General features: G+C 40.5%; 1 protein-coding gene and 1 pseudogene across 2 annotated transcripts in view; both read right to left on the bottom strand.

The window, feature by feature from the left end:
- Window positions 1-399: 399 nt before the first annotated feature.
- Window positions 400-2,444, bottom strand: LOC308512641 (exocyst complex component 3-like; annotated as a pseudogene). Its single transcript has 2 exons — window positions 2,135-2,444; window positions 400-1,929 (listed from the first exon to the last, which is right to left on the bottom strand). The product of its transcript is annotated as an exocyst complex component 3-like (transcript).
- A 9,752-nt stretch (window positions 2,445-12,196) lies between these two features.
- KCNU1 (potassium calcium-activated channel subfamily U member 1) overlaps window positions 12,197-21,338 on the bottom strand; it is a gene marked incomplete at both ends in the record, with an annotated part of 123,101 nt that continues 113,959 nt past the window's right edge. Inside the window, 3 exon segments of the mRNA XM_081082242.1 lie at window positions 12,197-12,574; window positions 15,427-15,549; window positions 17,229-17,423. Coding sequence (XP_080938368.1) covers window positions 12,197-12,574; window positions 15,427-15,549; window positions 17,229-17,423 — 696 coding nt within the window.

Here is a 21,338-nt window from a genome sequence, read left to right as displayed (position 1 = left end):
AGGCTCTTTTATTAAGCATCTGGGTTTCAGAAGCCTTTACACCATGCAGAAATTAGTGAGGAGCAAAACATGAATGAAGACAGAGCCTCTGTCTCCTCCACACACCTTTTAACCACCATGATTACCAATCAACCATGAGGCATTTGACATTAGCATCCTGCCTCACAAAGGATGTGGACAATAAGAATGAGAAAGCCTGAAGAATCACAGCCAGTAGAGTAGTCAGTCAAGGATCCGTGTGCTCGGGCACCTCACAAACAACATGCTTGGCCCTTCAAGAGACAGACTCTGGGAACTGAAACATCTAATGTAAACCCTTGAGAGTCACTTTTGCTTTGATATATTTCCGAAGGTCGAGATAAGTCCAGAAAAATGTACACAAAGCTAATAACTAATAGGCTACTTGAGAAGCTTTGCCATGTTCAGATTCAGAACTGATTTCCTTGGAGATGGGCACATCATTTGGATTTGCCTGCTTCGGACCCTGGTCCAGGCTCAATGATGGTTTGCTTTGTGTTCCAGCTGGCATTGCCTGGCATGGCCAGCAGCAGGCTGACATGGTCATCCCTAATGTCTGGGGATTTGCTGACCAGAGTCAAGACTTCCAAGTAGGGCACAGAAGGGTCCTTAGTTTAATAACTTCTGAAATGGTGATGATTTTGTCACCGTACCAGTCTGTATCTTTGCCAAATCCAGAAGCCAGCTTCTGGAACAGGGAGGAGGTGCTCAGCCTTCCTGACCCTCTCTCAGCACCGTCCTTCTGTTCCTTGAGAACATAGAATGAGATGTGCTTCTGCATGAGAACCCACGGGTACTCCACTGCCACTCGCCATCATCCTCTTTTTGTATGGTATTTTGATTTTGGCAAAATCATTGAAATATTCTTCTATGGTGACACAGATAATGTCTATAGCATTTGAGCCTAACAGCCACTTCTTTGGCTTTAGCTCATTGAGATGTTGCTCTAGATCCAAAGCTCCTCCAGCAGGCTGCTGCAGCCCTCCTTTGCAATGGTGTCTCAAATACCATCCATGTGTGGTTGCTCAGAGATACACCTTCTTGCATTTCATTTTTAATTACTTCCTTTTTAAACTGACTGGATTCTGGCAGTGCTGATGATTACTTTTATATCCTGCCAGTTTCTCAGGTGTTCTTCTTTACACAACTGAACTTCATCTTTGTATTTTTTAGCTGAAGACACAAACTAGTACCCGTGTTTTCAAATCTTCACATATTTGAGCTGCAACTTGAAGAATCTGTTCAAACAGCTGGAGAATGATGAGTGTTGAGTGGTGATACTCACCTTGGTCAGCTCTAGGCTCAGTTTCTTCTACCTGGTCTTTCCTGTCTGTTTCTAGTGCTTTCCACAGCCAGGCAATGATGTTTGAAGTGAGAGTTGACATATACATGTGGAGCAGCTCAGAGACCATGTTTGGAGAAAGCAAAATCTCCAGGGCATTCATGTCCACTTCCAGACCCAGCTCCACATTTCCTTCCGTTTCTGTGCTCAGTAGGTATTTAAGACCCACAAAAACAGGCTCGTAATCTCATTTGCTTCGAAGTCTTCCAACTGGAGCTCCTGTATCCGTGTACTCAGGGCCTTGTGGTACATGTTCAGGTAGTTTCTGAAAACTTCATAATAGGGAGAAAAACACTTAGCCATCAGGTTTTTGGCAAAGATGAGATCATCCAGGATGTTCTTACTTATGATTTCCAGGTGGCAGACAAACCACATCTTGTCAGACTCCATGGTGTCTGCCTGTGTGTCCTCAATTCTAGTCAAGGTTCTGTCCAAAATGGCGAACATTTTCTCCTTCCAATTCTTGGACCTACTGGAAGGAACAAAGCTAGTTTGCTCTTTTTGGTCAGGAATACTCCTGTCAATCCTCCTCACCCCCTTTCAATGATCCTAGACCCATGGTCGGCAAACTGCGGCTCGCAAGCCACATTCGGCTCTTTGGCCCCTTGAGTGTGGCTCTTCCTAAGCCTTAGGAGTACCCTAATTAAGTTAATAATAATGTACCTACCTATATAGTTTAAGTTTAAAAAATTTGGCTCTCAAAAGAAATTTCAATCGTTGTACTGTTGATATTTGGCTCTGTTGACTAATGAGTTTGCCGACCACTGTCTAGACGAGCAAAGTGGAGTCATGGGGGATGGTGACCAGTAACTTCTGCAGCACTACCCACAGCTGCTTAGCCAGCTCATCTGAGAGTCCCTTATTCTTCTGAAGAGCCATGGATGAGGGTCAAGTTGTACATGTTCCCACTTCCCATGTAGTTCTGTTTATATGTTAGCCCATCTCTGGAGCACTCCAGGTCCACTAACTTCTGGTGAACCTGTAGGAGAGCCCCTTGTTTAATAAGCTCCCAATCTGGGCACTGATATATTCTTGAGAGTCTCCACAGTTTTACAAGATGGCTGAGCTGTACAACACAAGGCATCCTTCACATGCTTGAGGCTCTCAATGGTATTAATGCTCTGGCTCCAGACTTTGTTGATGTCAGTGGACGTCTTTGATATCATTCGGTGCATTGTGGGGCTTTCTCAGGCCCATGTACACCCCATACAACTGGACAGGGGCCTTCAATCTGGCCTCTCTCCTGTGACTCTGCTCTACTTTTTGTAGATGTTTCAGGTGCTGACACATCCTAGCAACCCTTTGTACCACTATAGCAACAGCCTCCTGGTCTGTCTCATTCATGGTTAAAAAAAAAGGCAGAATCCCTATTGAGCTCATTGAGATGTTGCTCCAGATCCAAGAACTGCTCCAGCAGTATAACCCTAGTCATACTAGGGTGTTACCTCCACACTGACACTCCACACCTGCCTGCAAGTGTTTCCAATTTCTTGAGCATGCTAATAATCACAGTTACTTCAAAGTCTTTGCGTTATATCTAGATCATATGTGGGCTATCTCAGTCTTCTAGATGCTTCGTTTTTGTAATTTGAGTCTCTCCGCTGTTATTCATGGTGATTATTTACTTATTTCTTAAAGAAAAAACTGAGTAAAGGAGACTATCAACATTGCCATATCTCAGAAATTTGAAGAAAACAAGGCTTGCTGGCCTATCTGAAGGCTAATTTAGGTTGCTAGAGAAAAGCATAACTTAAGACAGAGATAAAACTGACTCCAACCATTTTTATTGAATGCTGGATGATGTGTAGGAAAAGTATAGCAATTCTGAATAATACTAATTTCTGGCAGAGAGAATTAATTTTTTACTTATAAGGAATTACAATAGGAATTGATCACCTTGATTAAATCAGAAAATGGGAACATTAAATTGATTTCAGGCTTAGTGAGAACTGTTCTAGTTCTAGTTTGAAGTAATCCTAAAGCAGGACCTTTCCCAAAACACTCACTGAACACAAAGCTTGCTTACCTGAGCCCACCCCCCTTGCCAGGCCTTGAATGCCAATTTTCACCTCCCTCACACTTGGAGGTTGGCAAAAGCTCTGCTTTGGTTTCCAGCTCCATAGCGAATCCTTTCTCCTTAGCTTCTCAGCCTCTCATGTTGAGAGTATGAGGAATAAACAATTCCCTCAGGGTAAAAAGCAGCACAGAAAGTTATACTCACAGTTTTCAAATTCTCTTTCCTCTGAAACATAGTCCCCTAGATTCCAAGATGCCTTGATAACCTTCAACTCCATTCCCCTCCTCCCAGCCCCATGAGACTGCTGAAAGCTCTTAGCCTTAAAATCCGACTTGATCTCTTGTTTAGTACCACTTACTACAGTAATTGGCAAATGCCTTGAGGGAAAAACTGTGTAGAATGGTGGACTCACCTCAGTGTTTTTCTTTTCTCTTGGATCATAGCCTTTCAGTTCTTGCCGACTGTGTTGTTCTATGATGACTTCAAACAGGTATTAAATTTTTTTTTTAATCCAGTTACAGGTTTTTTTCCTTGCCACAAGGCTTGGTCTGCTACAACTACTCCATTGTTGCTCTAAACAAAAATGTAAAAGCATAATATGTTTATGTAAAAATCAGAATTTTTAATTTATCTGAAAATTAAAAACAAACAAACCTGGCAACACTGGGCCTACATTCTTACATGGACATAATGGCTGGAGCGAAGTAGCCTCCGGCCTTTTAATTTCAGGGATATGTGCTCCAGTGTTCTTATAGTATCTGGATCACTCAGGAATCCCTGAGACCAAAAAAAAGAAGGTCCCTAATCAAGCTTTGGGTAATGCTGACAACTAACTGTGCTGTATCAAAGGAGAGCTAAAAGGAACGTGAGAATGCATAGTCAGAAAAGTAACAGGAAGACGAGAGAGTGTTATTTCCTGGAAGTCAAGGAAAGAAGTTGTTTCAGGGTGGAGCTCAACTGGGCTGAATCCTGCTGAAATCTCTATTCAGGCTCTACTGTGTGACTTCAATGTACCCGTGACCAGAGAAAGAGTATTTTTAGCAGAAATGAGGGCTACAGCCAGGTTGGGATGGCTTAAGTAGTGCATCAGAGATGTGGAAATAAGGCAGTGAATGTAGACAACTAGTTAAAAAGTCTGACTGTGGCAGGAAGGCAGGGGAAGGGATGGTGTCAGGGAAAGAGTGGTTTTGAGTGATAAGTTTAAGATAGCTCCTTCTTCTCAGTGCATTCGCTGGCCTTTCCTGGCATACTTGCACAATGAAATACTGCAAAGATATTTTCTTGAGAACAAGAAAGAATGAAAGACAGCCAGCATTTTCGTATCTCTGAAAAGAAAGTAGCAAGTCTTGCTGGGCTATCTAGAGGCTAATTTGAGTTGCTGGAAAAAAGAGTAAATGAAGGCAGAGAAAGGGTTGACTTCAACCATTCACTGGAGCTGAGGAGTCACCAAGTTGCCTGAAGTTCTCCAACAGTCAGAGACAGCAGCACAAATTCTGCCTTATTTTTTCTCTTCAAAAACAAAAGGGATGCTGGGATACCCCCCTTCCCCCAACCCTAGCTACAGGGATCTGTTAATTGGCTCCCCAGTACAATTACAGAAGCAGCCTCCCTGATGATAATTGTAAATGACTGACACGATCAGGCTTACCTTGTGGCGTCCCCGGGGAACAGCAGTTAGTTTAGTCTGAATTTAGCTTCAGCTGCCCAGGTTCCTTTCTTCTCCTCACGCAGGGGCTGGACTCATTCTATATTCTTTCAAACCCAATTAGTGTGAGGGCCTTTTCCCTCCTTTCTCCCTCCCATCCCCTGCAGCCCTCACAACTCTCCCTGGCTCCCCTCCACCTCACTTTCCAGCACTCCCTGAGCTTGCCAATCCAGATCTGAAGTCAGAATCCAGAGCTGAAGTCAGATGGCTTTTAAAGGTTGGGCTCTTTTGTTTTCTTGGCCTGGAAGAATCAACTCCTGGCTTCGATCTGTAAGTTACTGCTCCTCCAGGAAACTATGCACCTTCACTGAACTCAGGCTCCCTTAACTCCTTTACAGCTTGAAGGTACTTATCCTGATGATTTGATAGTTAATTAGACATGTTCCCATGTATAGGAGGTCTTAAATAGAAGTTAACAGGCCAAAGAGTTAAATGGAGAAGGTTAAAACCAAACCTCTGGCTTTCATTTTCCAGAGCCAGTATGTCTGTGTGTATTTATATATGTATGCATATGAATGTATGTATGTATGCTATATATGTAAATGTGTAATATAACGGTTATATATTATATATATTTCCTGTATACCTAAACAAGCTATCTGATAGAGGCTATTATGCTATTTCTCAAAATAACAAAATGGTTAGCTATTGAGTAGAGCTGACTCTGGATTTGTGTTCTGGTTTCCTGTTTCAGACGAGTGCACTGGGATATTTATGTTAGTTTACTCTATTACCATTATTTCTTAAATTTGCTAACTTGATTTTTTTTATTAATTTTTATCTATGTCCACATATGCATATCAAGTTTATAAATTAATTACTTTGTACTGATTTTATGTATAGTTCATTTTTTTATTGTGGTCAAAACATAACAAAATTTACTATCTTAATCATTTAGAAGTGTATCATATTATAGTTGTGTTAACTATATGCACATTGTTGTATAACAGATCTCAGGTCTCTAGAATTTTTTTCATCTTGTAACATTTAAATTCTATATTGAACAACTCCCTTTTCCCTCTCCTAGCCCCTGGCAATCACCCTCTCCTTTTTGTTTGTAAGAGTTTGACACTGGAGATATGACTACCTCATCTAAGTGGAATCTCCAGTACGTGTCTTTTTGTGCCTGGCTTGTTTCAGTTAGCACAGTGATTTTCAACCAGTTTGCCATAAGAATTTCTAAAACGTGCAATAACTGACTCTAGTCAGGGGCACTGACCTCTTTTCCCTTAGATCAGTGGTTCTCAACTTTCCTAATGCCGCAACCCTTTAATACAGTTCCTCATGTTGTGGTGACCCCTAATTTCATTGTTACAAATTGAACATAATTAAAGCATAGTGATTAATCACAAAACAATATGTAATTATATATGTGTTTTACGATGGTCTTAGGTGACCCCTGTGAAAGGGTCATTCGACCCCCAAAGGGGTCGCGACCCACCGGTTGAGAACCACTGCCTTAGATTGTCATGAAAAATGGCATTTCTAAAAAAAATGACAGTAGCCAACACAACAATAGCCGTCTAGTGTGAATGAATCAAAATTATAGCTATTTTTTGTCAGATTGACAAAAAAAATTCATTTTTTTGTTGTGCCACAAAATTTTAGCAATTGTTTTATGTGTACCATGAGATGAAAAAGATTGAAATTGCTGAGTTAGCATTATGTCCTTTAGGTTCATCCATGCTGTATCATATAAAAGGATTTCCTTATTTTTTAAGGCTGAATAATAGTTCATTGTATGTATATATTTTGATTTTGACTTACATTTTCTTGATGATTGGTGATACTATCTTTTCTTATGCTTCTTAGCCATTTGTAAATTCAAGAGCATTTTCTAATTGGATTGTTTGGGTTTCTTTGTTGTTGAGTCATAGAAGTTCCTTATATAACTTCTCCCATTCAGTAGGTTGTCATTTCACTCTCTTGATTGTTTCCTTTGTTGTGAAGATTTTAAGTTTGATGTAGTCCCACTTACATATTTTTGTTTTTGTTGTCTGTGCTTTTGGTGACATATCCAAGAAATCATTGCCAAATCAAATGCCATGAAATTTCCCCCCTATGTTTTTTCCTAGGAGTTTTATATTTTTAAGACCTACATTTAGGTCTTTAATCTATTTTGAGTTAATTTTTGTATATGATATAAGGTAAAGGTCCCATTTCATTTTTTGCATGTGTATGTCCAATGTCTTCACTACCAGTTGTTGAAGAAGTATGCCACGAATTTTAATATATATAGTCTTTTCATTATCATTTAGATCTCAAAAATTTGTAATACTCATTGAAGTTTTAAATTTGACCATGATTGATTAAGGTTTTTTTGTTGTTGTTGCTTTATTTCCAAATGGGTTGGTAATTTAATAAACCATTTCTAGAAGTGATTCTTTTTCAACTCTGCCTGCTAATTTTTAACAGTATACTTTACAGTGGGGCCTTGACTTACGAGTCTCCTAAGGAGTTTTTGAGATACCAGCTGTCTCGTGGCTGATTTTTTGCATTGAGTTGATAGAGTAATTTGAGTTAAGGAGCTCCTTAACGAGCTCCTTAGTGAGGTCAGTCTCGGAACGAATTAAACTCGTAAGTCAAGGCCCCACTGTACTTTCATTTTGCCTTCTAATCATATTTTTGAAGCTTTTTAACCATTAACCATTTTTTTAATGTATAAATTTTATGGTCTTTTCCAGATTGTTCTACTATCCAAAATCTAGGGTCATGCTAACCCTCTTGTCCAATTTGTCAGCTGAATCTCACTTAAAAAGATAATTTCCTCATTTCATTTCTAAGTTTTTGTGGGCTTATTGTCAGTTCTTAAAAAGTATTGAATTCACTGCCCCCCACCCCAGGGAGTCCTGTTTGTCCTGAGTGTAGAATTCTTTCCTGCTCAATATTATTTTTTTTCCACCAGTTACTTCAAGGGGATTATTGGTCTGGAACCAGATATTTCTCAGTTTTAAATTTCTGCATGTAAGATATGAATTTGGATATTATAACTGCATATTATATTAGCTTAGAGCTCATGATAGGTGTTTTTTTTTATTTGTTTATTTGTTTACATCTGTATCCCTAAGATAAATTTTCGTATTCTTTTCTTGGACCAGTAGGGGGAGTATGTTTATTACCTCTTATACAGATGGGCTGAATCTTCCCAGGTGATGGTTAAATTGTGTCTCAGTTCTCCTCTATATGTCCTGGCTCCACATGGCATTATAATCTCAGCCAGTTACTAAATAGTTTTCTATGAGAATCCTATAGCTCTCACAAATACACTTTTTGAATATGACCTCCCTCTTGCTGCTGGTTGAAAGTTCCCATTTCAAATCCATTTGCATTCACCTTGTCATCCTGCTGAAACCTGAGTGATCTTTGAAAGTATTAATGACAACACATCATTCCATTATTTAAAACTATTAGAGAGTTTCTCATTGTGCTTGGAATAAAATGTAATCTGTTTCTCTTGGTCTATAGAATCTTTCTTAATCAGGTCATGCCTATGTTTCTAACATTGTCACATGTAACTCTTCCTCTGGCTTATTCACTATGCTGTAACCACATTGGCTTGCTTTCTTTTCTTGAACACTTCAAGTTCCCTTTCCTAAAAGTTTTTCCACAGGATCCCACCGTTCAGTGGTCCCTGACCACCACATTCTCTATCACATCATGTTCATTTTCTTCATAGTACTTGACACAATCTGTTCTTATTTTGTTAATTTATTCATTTATTTATTTTTTTGCCTCCTCCAAATAGAATGCATGCTCCATGAGGAAAGCAACTTCATCTTGGTAATTTCTCTATACTCAGCATCTAACACAGTGGCTGATACACAGTATGTAGTGAATACATAAATATATGTTCAATGAGGATGGAAGTAATGTTAAAATCTTCTAGTTCAACTTCTTGCATTTATAATATGTAAAATGAGCTGGTAAAAGAGCTGAGAAAGATTTGAGAATATGCGCATGATCACAAATGTTTAAAGTGATACCTAAGCCCTAACCGGTTTGGCTCAGTGGACTCAAGGGTCCCAGGTTCGATTCCGGTCAAGGGCATGTACCTTGGTTGTGGGCACATCCCCAGTAGAGGGTGTGCAAAAGGCAGCTGATCGATGTTTCTCTCTCATTGATGTTTCTAACTCTCTATCCCTCTCCCTTCCTCTCTGTAAACAATCAATAAAATATATTTAAAAAAATAAAAAATAAAGTGATACCTAAACCAAGTACTCAGGTCTCCCGATTCTCCACTGGGGATAGAAGACCCATAGTAGGAATTTGGGAAGACAATGGAGAATACAGGGTGATCCATGACCTCCATCACACTTAAATGATAAGTTTTGTGGAATGTACACATATTTTTTCTGGAAAGGAATACTATAGCTTTTATCCACTTTTCAAAAGGGTCAAAGGACCAAAAACATCTTAAAAACTGCTGACCCACATATTGTTCACAAACTGCAAGTTTCTTGCATGTTTTCTCTTGTCTTCATATCATTTCTTCTATTCATAAGAATTGAACAATTGATATGAATTAAGTATCCACTATATTGTCAAAGGATCTAGTTTTATGACTTGTATCAAAATGTTGTCGACTATAGCTAAAGTGTTTGGTTCTGAAGCTATAAAATCATTTGGCACATAATTCTGGGGGTCCTCTGCCAATTTTATTTATCCATACTGGCAGTATGAGAGCCCAAACATTGGCTATGGTTGCATATACCTCAGTATTTCTTTAGCCATATCTCTAGTACCCATTCCAATACATACTGAAGAACAAATAATTTCTCATTCTAATTACTTTGCTGTGTTGGAAATGAGATCATTTGTAGGATAAAATTTTACTCTGGAGAACTGAGCTGGGATGCTGAACAGATTGGTCAATGTGTGTACAGAAGTAGATCTTTGGATTTTGAATACACACAGGGCTCCTCCATACTTTTTTCAGAAATATCTTGTTTCTGTTAAACCAGCTATGTGTATAAAATGGCCCAGGGAATGGGGAGAAAGAATATTGTCTATGCAGTAGATGTCAGTAGCATATCTTCCCAGGCCATGAACCATTCCTCCTTCCTTCCCTGAAGACAAGCCCTCTACTCAGAGGCACCTCAGTCCTCAGCCACTGAGAGTGGGAGAGAGTGGCCAAAGCTGAGCCCAGTATGCACTTTCTTTTAGAAATCAGAATTTGAGGTTCAGAGACAGGGCCATTTAATTTCTCAGACACCTATTACTCTACCTATAAATTTGAAAATGCAGAAACATGTATTTTACCATTTCTATGTAAAAAGAGAAAGATGAAGACAGGTAAGCTTAAAAAATAAAAAATAAAAATGTTTCCTTGGTTTCTGACAACTTTCAATTACTTCCCCCCCCACACATAGATTAGGCTGATTTCATTATATAATTTTGAAATATAATTTTATATTTTTATAAATATAATTTTTTTCTTTTTATAAAAAAAATAAAAGCTAAATATAATTTTTTATTTCCTGTGAATGATTTTTTGTTTTTGTTTTGTTTTGTTTCTTTTATTTGTATGCTTGGAGGCATAATGTGTATAAGTGCTGGAGTCAAATAAACCAGTTTTGCACGCTGATTTGATCACTTACCAGTTAATTGCAATAATTTAGAAATACTCATACTAATGTATTGTTTATCTGAAATGCAAATCTAAAAGGGCATACTTTATCTGGCAACTTTATTGTGACATAGTTTCTTTCTTTGCAAATTCTATAATAATAAAAGTGCAATATGCTAATTAGACTGGACATCCTTTTGGATGTCCTTCTGGACAACCTTCCAGATGAAGCTGGGACTGTGAAGGCCAAGGCAGCCACCACAGCTGCAAGAGCTGAAGGCAGCCACTGTGGCTGTGAGGACTGAGCCCCTTTCACGAATTTTGTGCATTGGACCTCTAGTCTATATATATAAAAGGCTAATATGCAAAGTATCCCCTTGGGAGTTCTACAGAGAGACCGGGCATTTGATCGCTCACTATGACATGCTCTGACCACCAGGGGGCGGGGCGGAACAAAGGAAGGCCCAGCTGACAGCCAGAAGGCCCCAATTGGCCCTGATCACCAGTCAGGCCTAGGGACCCTACTTGTGCACAAATTTTGTGCACTGGGCCTCTAGTAGAGGTAATAATACCTAATCAGCAAAGATCTTGTTAAAAATGCCAATGATATAATAAACAGTAAGTAAAACAATTTATGAGAAACATGGTTTATTTTTTTCTTTCCTCTTCCCTTCCATCTATCTGGTATCTATGGTGCAAGCAGGCATTGCTTACGAAGCTCATCATTACAAGACCACCAATTGGGAGTAAATACTTTCTAAATGTGCTGAACTTTTCTTTCCTATGTTAAATACCTGGATGAAATGACTTAAGATGAGGTTTATAGAGCAGTGGATTGATTCCTTTTGGAATGTGTTTGTTATATGTCTTTATTCTTGATTTAGAAAATTTGGAAAGTTATATATTTCATTTTACTTGACCTCACCCAGCCACTCCATCCCAAGATATTTTAATATTCATTCTTGTGCTAGGCATATACTAAGGTCTTGGCTTTACACAAATTGGTTTCTAATTCAAAGGAGCATCTCTCCATCTGGTTTTTCTGACCTCCTATAGCAATGAAGAACGAAAAAGTATGAGAAAAAAAGAGAGACGAAAATAAAATACTAGTTTACTGTTTGCCAGTTTGAGGAGAAAGAATGTAAGATTTTTTATTTGGGGGCTCTTTATTTCTTATCTTCTGTGTTTACATCCTTCTCATTTTTATTTTGATTGCTTATATTCTCTGACTGGGGGAACTCAGAAGTGCCTGAGAATTTCTTTAACAATGCTCAACCTAACACATTTTCTTTTCAAGGGACACAGAGCAATGAACTTCCTTACAGAGGCATTTTTAAATCATATATATTTTTTTATTTATTGCACCAGATCCAGCAGGATCGGATCAGCCTTTCGCTTCTTCCCAAATAGTGTGGGCTTGCTGGTCAACCATGAAGCAATGGGTATGACAATGGCATGCTTCCATTCTTATTTTTCTTGTTCAAAGTCACCATTTCCAGAGATGCCTTATAAATAGCAAGCTAGGAGCTTGTGGAGAATATCAGCAGGTCAAGTTTGAATAGGCACAGGTAGCCCCTCAGGGGGCTCCTTCATGGTTTCCTTTTCCGGATGTGTCTGGGGTGAGAGTTCACCACTCTGAGTAAAAATGGATTGCTTAGAATTACCAAGGGGAGTAGTTTTTGGCTCCCATAAATGGACTGGTGTGTTCGATAGCTGTGTTGTTGTCTGGCCAACTGGGTTGGCTGTGGGAGGGTTATTTATGTCTGCAGATGCCTTTGAGGCCTGTGGTACTATATTTATATTTTCACGAGAACCTGGATGTGAAGATTTATCCTTTCCATCACAAGAAATGTTGAAAGGGATGGCACAAAACACAAGATCCGAGGGCAGCAGATTAAACTCATTGTCTGGCCGGATAATCACAAACCTGTAAGAAAAGGCAAAGATGAGTCAGAGCCTCCACAGCTGGAACAGGGTGGCAACAGGCAATGGCCAAAGTGCAGCAGTCATCTTGATGGGCCCAAAGAGGGAATGTTGCTGTTTCACTTTGCTTCATTGTTGTTGTTTTTTGTGTGATTAGTGTGTCTGTACTGGGAGACTAGTGTAGTCAGAGTGGTCCTTGACTAGAAACTGGGAGACTAGTTTTTATCCCCACCTCTAACACTAACCACTCTTATACACACCATTTCCATTCTCTGGGCCTTGCTTTTCTCATTATTTTAATGGGAGAGAGATATGGCTGTGGTTTGGACTGATAGAGCTCTAAAGACCTTTCTGACTCTTTGCTTTCAATATCCACTATACTAAGGACTTCAGCTGGCACAGTACTGAGCTTAATCAAAAGTGGACGATTATGTGCACTCCCAATATTTCCATCGTGACTTGGGCCTACCCTAATGCTTATGCCACCAACTTTCACATAGAATGTAGTTTGATCAGTGAAGAAAAGAAACAAAAATTAAAATTGTATTTGAAACCTTGACTGGTATGTAACTAGTGAGTGTTGATGAGCCTTAAAGAACACCCAGAGCCTGGACCTGCATGGAAAGAATGCAAGGAGGCAGGATGCCTTACACAGTATCAGGCACAGAGCAAATCCTCAATGCAAGTGAGTTACATTAACTAATACACCAGTGCTCATGTCAGAATGCCGAGCCAGGATAACCTTTCATGACTTTCATCTTGTGTGTCTTCATTGCCACCCCAGGTGATCACCTCTCCTTTCCCAAACACCAATCTCAATTCAAGGTTGACTTTATTTTACTGAATAATCTTCCCACTTTTATCTTTTCCACTGAATCCCCTGTAACCTCTATAATATCCTAAACAAGGTCAACTACAATCACATACTCCCTATAAAACGGAAATCTCATTTCCTTCCCTGAGGTTCTCTCAGGTATAGATAGCATATTCTCCCAATTACCATGTGCCACAGGTTTGCCAGAGGTGTCAGGGGAGGGGATGGAGTTCAGGCAGAGAGAGGGAGGGCTGGAAGGGAGAGAGAGACTGAGAGATAGAGAGAGAAAGAGAAAGAGAGAGAGAGAGAGAGAGAGAGAGAGAGAGAGAGAGAGAGAGATCCACATTATTCATTCTCCCCAGTGCTGCTTCCAGGACATCACTGCCCCCTCACCATCTTTGTGGTTAGGGCTCTACAGTCCTATCACCCTCCCTCTTGATTCACCGGTGTCATCTATAGCCTTACATGTTTATTTAGGCCTTTGGCACTTGAGATACCTCAAGCTCTAGTGTCTCCATCATCTAACACACCTCTAGTGTCTATGTGGTTTACAAATCCAACATACAGTCATATTTCTTTGACTTCCACTACACAGTGATCTTTATCTCCAAAGCGCACTTTCCTGGACACACATTGGATATTATAATATCCTGACATGTCTCACCTCTAAAATCTTATGCTTCAATATATTACTGTCCAACAGTAACTTCCTATCACTCTTTCACTCTCATTCCCATGGTGAGTACATCTACTCTTTAACTTCATCAAGACTTCTAATCCTTTGTCCTTTCACATTACAGTCTACAATTGCTTCTACAGATCCACAGTAAACCTCTCCTACCATTCCTCTCATAGTTAATCTAAACTCTTACCTATTTCTCCATTCCAGGTAATACTTCCTCCTCTATCTTTCCTCTCAGCAATGGCTATCCCTGTACTTTACTGAGAAACCCTAGTGTTACATTAAAAATTCCCTTAAGCACACCCCATCATCTATAGCTAAATTTGCTTGGCATCCATTCTTTTCCTTCTTTTCTCCTATGAACAGAGGGATGATCTTTCCTTCTATTCAATACTACTCCATTTTGAGTAATTTGGCTGCTTTCCCCTTCTTCATGAACGAGTTTCTATCAATCTATTTCCACTCTAATATTTTTAATTTTTCTTCCTCTATGAACTCCTATCCATTCCCACTGTGTGAATCTTAGATCTGACCTACATTACTGTGTTGTTGTATACTGTTGTATACTCTCTTTTCTCCTCCTGTCCTCTATGTACATTTCCTGTATTTTCCCCATTGTTGTCAGATTGATCTTTCCTTAACCTTAAATTTGAATATATAATGTCCATAATTAATATGTACGAAGCACAGTGGCTGGAAATGAGGCACTCAGTAAATATTTACCTAAGGAATCCAACATAAAATAAGTAAATCTTTCCAATGTGAATAGTGGCATTTAGCTTTAAAAAATTACATAATCAAGGATGGGTTAAGTTACAAAACAAAACAACAAAAACACAGAGCCGAAACCGGTTTGCTCAGTGGATAGAGCGTCGGCCTGCGGACTGAAAGGTCCCAGGTTCGATTCTGGTCAAGGGCATGTACCTGGGTTGCGGGCATATCCCCAGTAGGAGATGTGCAGGAGGCAGCTGATCGATGTTTCTCTCTCATCGATGTTTCTAACTCTCTATCTCTCTCCCTTCCTCTCTGTAAAAAATCAATAAAATATATTTAAAAAAACAGACACACAAAAATAACACAAAAACAGAGATAAAATAACTGGTTTCAAAATCTGGGTCTACATTTCAGTTTTCACTAGGGACAGAGATGCCATTGTTACATGGCTTATATTAGATCATAATTACCAGGATTTATTCATGTCATTTACATGCATTCTTCCTTATTCCTACACCATCATAATCTACTTCCTTGCACCCTTCTTTGCAACTGTGGTATTCTGAGTTCTGGACCTCTCTTTCACATAGAATAAAGCAGCTTTGGCGTTTATGCTTGGATGCGCAGCTAGCACTTTCCAAACTAGCATACTCCCCTTTTGTGCTCCGGATTGTGCTCCTGGTCATCTATCAGGCGGTACAGGCCAAGGCATAGGATTCCAGAACTATTCAACAAGCCACAGAAAACTTGCCCAAAGGTCTTTTTTGGCTGGGGAAAGAAGAGAAAAACATGTCTATTGGCACTTTAATGAAGCAATGACAAGCCCTACTGGAGTGTCGTTTGCCTTTACTTGTAGGGTTTGGAAGACCTGGACATCATCTCCTAACATCTATATGGTGGCAGCATCAAGTGGCTTGGAAGTGAGGCTTATGATTAGTTTTGAGCATCTAATCCCAGTGATTGTGTTTATCACTCTGGTCTTTCAAGAGTGTCTGGTGTGGTGTGGCAAGTCCTTATGCTCCTCTTTAGTACCACTGTGATTTTGGTAACCATTAGGAAGTAACAATGAACAACAGGTTGGAACATTCCATTTTCAGGGCACATAAATAGAGTGTTAAGTGACCTCCAGGGAGTGATCTTCTTATCCCACTCTACAACAGATTATAGCTCCAAGCACTGCTCTTGATACTGCTCTCAGGGCACAGCCAACAAAGGCTCTGCAAGTGCTCAGCAGGTTCAAAAGCAGCAGCTAATGGGTTCAGTGAAGTAAAAAGAGAGTAGTCTTTCAGTTCTCCCCTGAGCAAAGGACAAGGTGAGGGCAAGACCTAAGTGGAGAAAGAAAGACATGTGTTGACCAGTTCACTGTCACCTCTGATACTGACAGGAAATTGCCAGTGCCTGTTGTCCTAGGCTTATAATCACTCACAAGCCAACCTTTGGTGAGGAACCCAAGACCACAAGAGGACAAAGGACCAGACTCTATTGAAGGAACTCTGGAATGTTGTTTGCACCTGGAAGTCAGATGCACAGAGCCCATATCTGTTGAGACATACCAGGCACAGAGGCTTGGAAGAGACTGCCTCTTGTGAAGGGGGTTCTGCTGATGTCCTCTGAACCAACAAAAGACATTTCTTTATGAAGGCCTGCCCCTACAGTTACACTGCAGAGCTGAATTCAGTGTCAATGCAAACTAAATCCAAAAGCACCGCACTGATCAATAGGTTACTCACTCCCAGGCTGCACTCGACTCTGACCCCCAAATGCCAGGTGTTCCACTGGAGTCTGCCAGAATGGTTATCTGCTCCCAGCCTACTGTTCACCAGGCCAGTGGGCTAACAAAACTCAAGCCTTTCCTGCTGGCTAGCCCAATCAGTTTCCTGATTTCCACTGACCTGATCGGATTTCTTTAGTGTTTCAGGTACAGGGAGAGGGGGAAGAGCTGGGTCAGGTTGCCTAGAGGCACCCCTGCTTGTCACTGGTAGACAATGTGGTCTCAGGTGAGCATTTGTTTCCCTGGCCCTTAGCTTTTTGATCTATGCAGTTGGACTAGTAACAATGTTTACCATGCAAATCCTCAGACAGATTAAGTTGGGGGACAAAAGCAGTCAGACACAGGAGGAATGCTTAGTAAATATTAGCTGTTACAATTATTATTGATACCCTTGTCAAAATACAAGTTATTGGACCTCTCTGATACTTCCTGAAGACGTGGATTTTTTTATCTGGGAGATGGGGATAGTAACAACTGCTTTACCCACCTCCCGGCATTGTTGAAACAAATATTACACGGGTGAAAATGCACTGAAAATTGTACAATACTCTTTGAATATGAGTTGTATTAATTTGTTGTTGTTATTGTTATTATTGCTGTGCTATAAGCTATCTACGGACCCAAATAGCTTAGACAACTTTCGTAAATTCAGAGAAAAAAGAAGCGGGAAACTCACTGTAATATCCGACAAAATGGTTTGTTTTAAGGACAGAAGCCCCAGCTTACAGCGCTTCCTTCTGGACAACAATGAAGAGCAGCTGTTAGAAGGCCCGCATACCATTTCCTTATCCAAATGTTGTTCCATCTGGGAGCTTATCCCTCCTGTCACCAGCATGTGAAGGAGCTCCAAGACATGATAATTGTAGAAGGCCTGGAAAGCAAGGACAGGCCATGTGTTAGGTCAGAAGAGCCAGCTCTTAAACAGTGGATTTGTATAGTCTTGAAGAAATGGATCCGATGGTGCAAAGCAGTGCCTCTCATTATCATTATTAAAATTAACTAAAAGCTGTCAGTGTGGATAGGGTGCTGGGTTAGGCAACGTGCAGAGAAAATAACACTGACCTAGTTCCTGCTCTCTTGGGGGTTACTCTATAATGAAGAAAGAAATGGGTAATTATACTGACACCAAGTATATCTCCTCTCCCAAAAATGGGAGTATGCCAGGCCACAGATACTCTAATAAACATCTACATATATTTAAAACTAGAGGCCCGGTACACGAAATTTGTGCACTGGGGAGTGGGGGGTTCCCTCAGCCCGGCCTGTGCCCTCTCACAGTCTGGGAGCCATTGGGGGATGTCCAACGGCCAGCTTAGGCCCACTCCCTAAGCTGTCAGTCAGATATCCTTAGCACTGCCGTGGAGGCAGGAGAAGCTTCTGCCACCACTTCTGCGCTTGTCAGCCATGAGCCCAGCTTCTGGCTGAGCAGTGCTCCCCCTGTGGGAGCGCACTGACCACCAAGGGGAAGCTCCTGTGTTGAGCATCTGTCCCCTGGTGGTCAGTGCACTTCAATTGATTGGTTGTTCTGCCGTCAGGCTGAAACCAGCTCTCAGACATCCCCTAAGGGGTCCTGGATCATGAGAGGATGCAGGCCAGGCCAAGGGACCCCACCGATGCACAATCAGGGCTGGGGAGGGATGCCGGAAGTTGACCAGCCAGGGAGGGACTCCGGGAGGACTCCAGGGCGTGTCCGGCCCATCTCACTCAGGCCTAATAAGCCAGACCCCAGCAGTAAGCTAACCTACCGGTTGGAGCATCTGCCCCCCTGGTGGTCAGTCCATGGTATAGAGCAGCCGTGGGCAAACTACGGCCCGCGGGCCAAATCCAGCCCGTTTGAAATGAATAAAACTAAAAAAAAAAAAGACTGTACCCTTTTATGTAATGATGTTTACTTTGAATTTATATTAGTTCACACAAACACTCCATCCATGCTTTTGTTCCGGCCCTCCGGTCCAGTTTAAGAACCCATTGTGGCCCTCGAGTCAAAAAGTTTGCCCACCCCTAGTATAGAGACTGGTGGACTGGTTGACTCTTTGGCCCCTGGTGGTCAGTGCATACCATAGTGACTGGTCGACCAGTCGACTGTCTGCCCCCTGGTGGTCAGTGTTTGTCATAGCAAGCAGTTGAGCGGCCTTAGCATATCAGTAGCATATTACACTTTGATTGGTTGAATGGCTGGGGGATGACTGGACACTTAGCATATTAGGCTTTTATTATATAAGATATTCAATAGGCCTTCTATAGATTTTTCTTTAGGGGACTACTGATATTGTTATCCATACCTAAATCCTTTGGCTGTGAATTTACTTATATTCCTTTTGATTGTGACCTACTTGAGTACAGATCTTATCACTATTTAGATCTCCCACAGCTGCCATGGAATACTGTGCAGATTGTAACTACTGAATAAATGAATGGAATTTGAAAATCTTTGGCATCGAAATGAAACCAAAGGAAGACATGTGTGCCAACTTCTTATTCTGAAAGTACCTTGAGGCTGAATAACCCTACCCATTTTCTGAAACTTCTTTTTCAAAGGATTCTTACCTAATTCAGTGTAGACCAGGCATTACCATAAATACAAATAGCAGTATAATATATTACCCATTAGGTTTCTAGGTCTATTGAATATATAACATTTTAAATTATCTACCATTTGTTTTATCAGACTTTTACCCCAGTAGAAATGAGAATTTACATGCTTATATATTACCTATATAGTTCAATAATTTTGTTTTTATTATAAATTCTAGGGATGACATCAATTGTTATTAGTCTAGAAATTTTACTATTCACTTTATCTACTCCCAAACTCAGGGACTTATCTCCTAAAGCCTGGGTTATAATATAGACCACTTTATTGATTTTCCTTGTTTTTCTTCTCATTTGAAATGAGAAGAAATTTGCTCTACTGTGCAAAAAGCTTCCAGACAGAGAGGTTTTCTAGAAATAAATCAGATCATGCTATTCATCTCCTCTAAACTTCAGAGTCAGTTCCCTGCTGCAAAATCAAGCTCATCTCCATCACGGACCCTCCAGGGCCAACATCTGAAGGAGCTCCAGGACATGATAATTGTCCATTTGTAGTTGCGCATGCTGTACTTTTACTCCATCATGCTTCTGCTTTGGAACAGCTGGTTCACTTCTCATCAGCTTGGCAAACTCCATGCTGGCCTCCTGACCAGAATAAAGTTACCCTTCCTTTGTGGTCCCATGGCCACTGGCTTTCATTCTATTTCATTCTTCTTTATTTTATATTAGTAGTTTGTCTGAAACACACCTGAGTTTGAATCTTGCACTGGCATGTCCTAGCTGAATACCTTCAGACAATTCATGTGTTCTTTCTCAGCAACAGTCAGATAATCTTTAAAGCTGATATAATAATACCCACCTTTGAGCACTGTCTGCAGGATTAAATGAGCTATACAGCACACGTTAATAAATCCTGTTGTCTTCAACATTGGTTCTCATGTATCTGGATCAACTGGAGGGATATTCAAGAGTGCAGATTTCTGGGACTCCAGCTCTACTGGGTCAGAGTTTATGGACAAGATATGGGAATCAGAATTAAAGGGCACATTTGGTGGCTCTGACACTGGTGGTCCTCCGATACTGGGCAACACTTTCCTAAATTATGTGCCCTTTTAGAGGATGGACTGTGTCTCCTTAACATTCACACCCTTAGGAATGCATTGAACCAGACATTGTCCAAAAACTGTAAGAATACTGACTGCAATTGGCAGTTGAATTTTAACAAATATACAAGTATTTTTAGTAAAAATGAAGAGGCTATTGGGACAAGGTGACCTAGGAAATAAAACCTATATAAATTCATCAAGAAAAAAAACCCCACTTCATAGTATTTTTCAGATTAAAAGATGACTTTAAATGCCTCCTCCACCCTAACATCCAGACTAAAGGCATCCCTGGAGTGATGGTCTCCTCCTCACATTTCTCCTCTGTTCCATCTGGCTCACACCCAGAAGTCTGCTTGTTAACTGGCTACCTGAGATCCAGAAGGGAGCAGAGGATGTAAATCCAGGTTGAGCCACAATTCGTTTAAGAACAAGTGACCATAGTGTAGAGTGATCAAATAATGCTGTTAGAATAATTCCCCACTGATTAAAGAAAGGAGTAAATTCCAGGGTTATCCTCGTATCACAGGCTCTAGGACAGTGATGGCGAACCTTTTGAGCTCGGCGTGTCAGCATTTTGAAAAACCCTAACTTAACTCTGGTGCTGTGTCACATATAGAAATTTTTTGATATTTGCAACCATAGTAAAACAAAGACTTATATTTTTGATATTTATTTATATATTTAAATGCCATTTAACAAAGAAAAATCAACCAAAAAAATGAGTTTGCGTGTCACCACAGACCACCAGTTGGCGACTGCTATGCTAGAGGGAATGATAGACTTTGGTCCCTTAATTGTCATCCTCACTTAAGGGGAGATCCAGATCTTTGCCTTTCTCCCACACTTCTCCGCAAGGAGATGCTCTGATATCTATGGAGAACAAAATGGGGTGTTGGAGAATATATTCTGGAGCTACCACAGTGACCCCAACTGTTTCTAATGCAAGAGCATAAATTTTCTGTTCCTCTTTGAGGCTACCAAGCAGGTATAAAGTCAGGAGTCTGACCAAGAGCAAAAGGTCCTCAGAAGAGCAGACACGATGCAATTGGAGGCACAGGCCTGACCTTTGGGTTCTTTCTTTCTATGTGGCTGAATGACAGGAAGTCATCTTAGAAGGCCAAGTTGAGCCAGCAGTACCAGGTCCAGGG

This window comes from Myotis nattereri, assembly GCF_964212035.1.
Source record: "Myotis nattereri genome assembly, chromosome: 2".
Lineage (NCBI taxonomy): Eukaryota > Metazoa > Chordata > Mammalia > Chiroptera > Vespertilionidae > Myotis > Myotis nattereri.
Note: the sequence above shows the minus strand (reverse complement) of the source record. Positions and strands in the feature narration are given on the sequence as shown.